Below are 2,773 nucleotides of genomic sequence, written 5' to 3'. Positions count from 1 at the left end.
CACCTTTTGCCCTTTAGTAAGGTAGCAGTAGTACTCTTTAATTTTCTTAGAGTACCCTATGAACAAATATTTATCGAATCTAGATCCAAGCTTGTCTGTCTTTAAATATTTTCAGACATCCCCAAATCCTAAGATGTGAGAGCACTGTCTTACATCCTGACCATATCTTATATGTTGTTTTATTTACAGACTTGCTCAGGATCTTATTAAGTATGTAGCAGGTAGTTTCAAGAGCATATTTTCAAAAAGAGATTGACTGAGTCACAAAGTCCATCATGGACCGAACCATATCTAATAATGTTTGATTCCTCCTTTCTGACATCCCATTATGTTGTGATATTTCAAGAGGGATCCATTATGAGAGAATCTCATTCTCTTCTAGATATGTTAGAAAATCACTGGTGAAGTATTCACCTCCTCGATCTGATCGAAGAGTTTTAATACTCTTTTCAGTCTATTTTTCTACTTAATTATGGAATTGTTTGAATATTTTAAATGATTCAGATTTATGCTTCATAAGGTAGACGTACCCATACCTTGATAGGTCGTCAGAAAATATAATAAAATAATAATATCCTCCTCTGATGCCTATATTCATATGTCCACATACATCTCTATGCACCAAACTTAGAACATCACTGGCTCGCTCACCTTTTTCTTAAAAGGTGACTTGATCATCTTACTAAGTAGACAGGATTCACAGATCGATAATGATTTACAATCATTAATTTTCAAGACATCCTCCTTGATTAAGCTGTCTATCCTGTTCTTGTTCACAAGATAGGTATCGTTGACATTATCTATCCTAGGATATTTGTTCGATGTGTATATTATACCAACAGACTGTGATAGTAAGTATATGCCATGTTTCAATTATCCTCGCATGATTTTAGTATCATTTATAATGATATCACAAAAAATATTTTTTATTAAAAATTTAAAATCAAGTTTAGTCAAAAGACCTACAGAGATGACATTCAACAAAAAAGAAGGACAATAATGATACTCATCTAATATGACACTACTAGATCCGAAAATAAGCTGCATAATTTCTAAAGCTAGAACTGAAACAAGACTTCCATCTCTAACATTCTGGAACTACTTGTCTTCTCTAAATTACCTACTGATCTGCAATTCCTGCAATGAATTATAAATATTAATTAGACTTTTGATATGCAATATCCAGATAGTAGTATCACAGACAGAGAAATTATAAAGAGTTTTATATAAGTACTTTGTCAAGCAATTGATTGCTTGTTTCTCTTGTTCTTTGTCCTGTTTGGGTCAAGAAAAATAATATATGTAGGATAGTTTCTCTTTCAATGACCTCGCTTCTTGCAGAAGAAGTATTCTGTTTGACTTTTATCGACTTTCGACTTTTTGCCCTACTTTGGCTTTGGATCGACGGCATGACTCTTTTGCATCTTTTTTTTCTTTTCTCTATTGGAGGAACGATGACCTGAAGATGATCTTCCCATAATATATACCGGCTCCTTCTGGAGCTGATGATCCTTCTTGAATGTTTGTAGCAATCCTAGCAAATCATAGTAGTTCACTGTAAGCTTGGTCATTCTATAATCACTCAAGAAGGATAAGTAGGACTTCGGTAGAGAGTTAAGGATAGAATCCTTGCCTAACTGTTCATGCAACGGAAAGCTAAGTTTGCTTAAACGTTCAATCTGTTTGATCATATACAATACATAATCTGTGACTGACATTCTTTCTCGCATATAGGCCTTGAATATAGTGCAAGAGATCTTATGTCTCTCAGTATCCTCAAAGATGTCGAAGGACTCATTCAACAATTGAATCATCTCCTTGGATTGTGCATCCTTGAACTTACGGCTAAGTTCGTCATTCATGGCTGCCCTCATGACGCAACGCATTGTAGTGCAATCACTAAGCCACTTCATATAAGTGTCTCTCACAGCACGGGGTGCATTGACAGTAGGTTCTTCGGGTATGGGATCCATAAGCACGTATAGGATCCTTTCGTGTTTCAAGATGATCTTAAGCTTTCGATACTAGCTATTGAAATTTGATCCGATAAGCTTCTCGCTGTCCAATAGCGATCGGAGCGATAATGTATTGGCCATAGCTGAAAAGAAAACTAAAAATCTATTAGTATATGAGTTATTTAAATCTTAAAGGTATGGACTTTAGTCTAAAGGTCCTCCACTATTTTATACGAATTGATAGCCTCTACCTTCAATTCGAAGATTGACATTAATTCCTTAGCGGATACTAAAATCCATACAAACTGCATTAGGATCCGAGTATGGCTCGGTCAATCCTAGTGCATCTATAGGTAGGTTCTTAACCAATTATTTTATTAAATAATTTCTAACAATTAAGTTTTGCCCCAGGCATCTCTTCAGCAGATGTATGGTGCCTCCACTGAAAATCTTGATTAGGTCTAACCATTGACATACAACACCAAATGCATCCAACAAACGAATGTCCAAGCCCGATTGTAGCTCGGCAAACTTGACTATTGATCTGAAAGATATAATAAGATGGTTATATGATGAATGATAATTTCAATAAATACCAGATGTGTGGCACCTCTAATGCCTATTTAGAATATTGGATATATTATCATGCACCTTAATGGGAGGCCATGAACTAGTTATCCCCATAACTGTATCATTTTAAGGACTTAATAATTTAGAAGATTTGATAGAATGATTTGAGAATAAGAAAAGAGATTGACCTACGAGTCATAAATCCTCCAACTGACTTCACCAAGTCATGAAGAGAACTTGATACAAGC

General features: G+C 35.1%; 1 protein-coding gene across 1 annotated transcript; it reads right to left on the bottom strand.

The window, feature by feature from the left end:
- Nucleotides 1-1,116: 1,116 nt before the first annotated feature.
- On the bottom strand, nucleotides 1,117-1,973 carry LOC140857539 (uncharacterized). The gene is made up of 2 exons (XM_073256610.1): nucleotides 1,488-1,973; nucleotides 1,117-1,137 (listed from the first exon to the last, which is right to left on the bottom strand). The coding sequence occupies exons 1-2, from the start codon at nucleotides 1,971-1,973 to the stop codon at nucleotides 1,117-1,119; spliced, it is 507 nt and encodes a 168-aa protein (XP_073112711.1).
- Between the last annotated feature and the right edge of the window lie 800 nt (nucleotides 1,974-2,773).

Source organism: Elaeis guineensis, chromosome 1, assembly GCF_000442705.2.
Source record: "Elaeis guineensis isolate ETL-2024a chromosome 1, EG11, whole genome shotgun sequence".
Classification (NCBI taxonomy): Eukaryota; Viridiplantae; Streptophyta; class Magnoliopsida; order Arecales; family Arecaceae; genus Elaeis; species Elaeis guineensis.
Note: the sequence above shows the minus strand (reverse complement) of the source record. Positions and strands in the feature narration are given on the sequence as shown.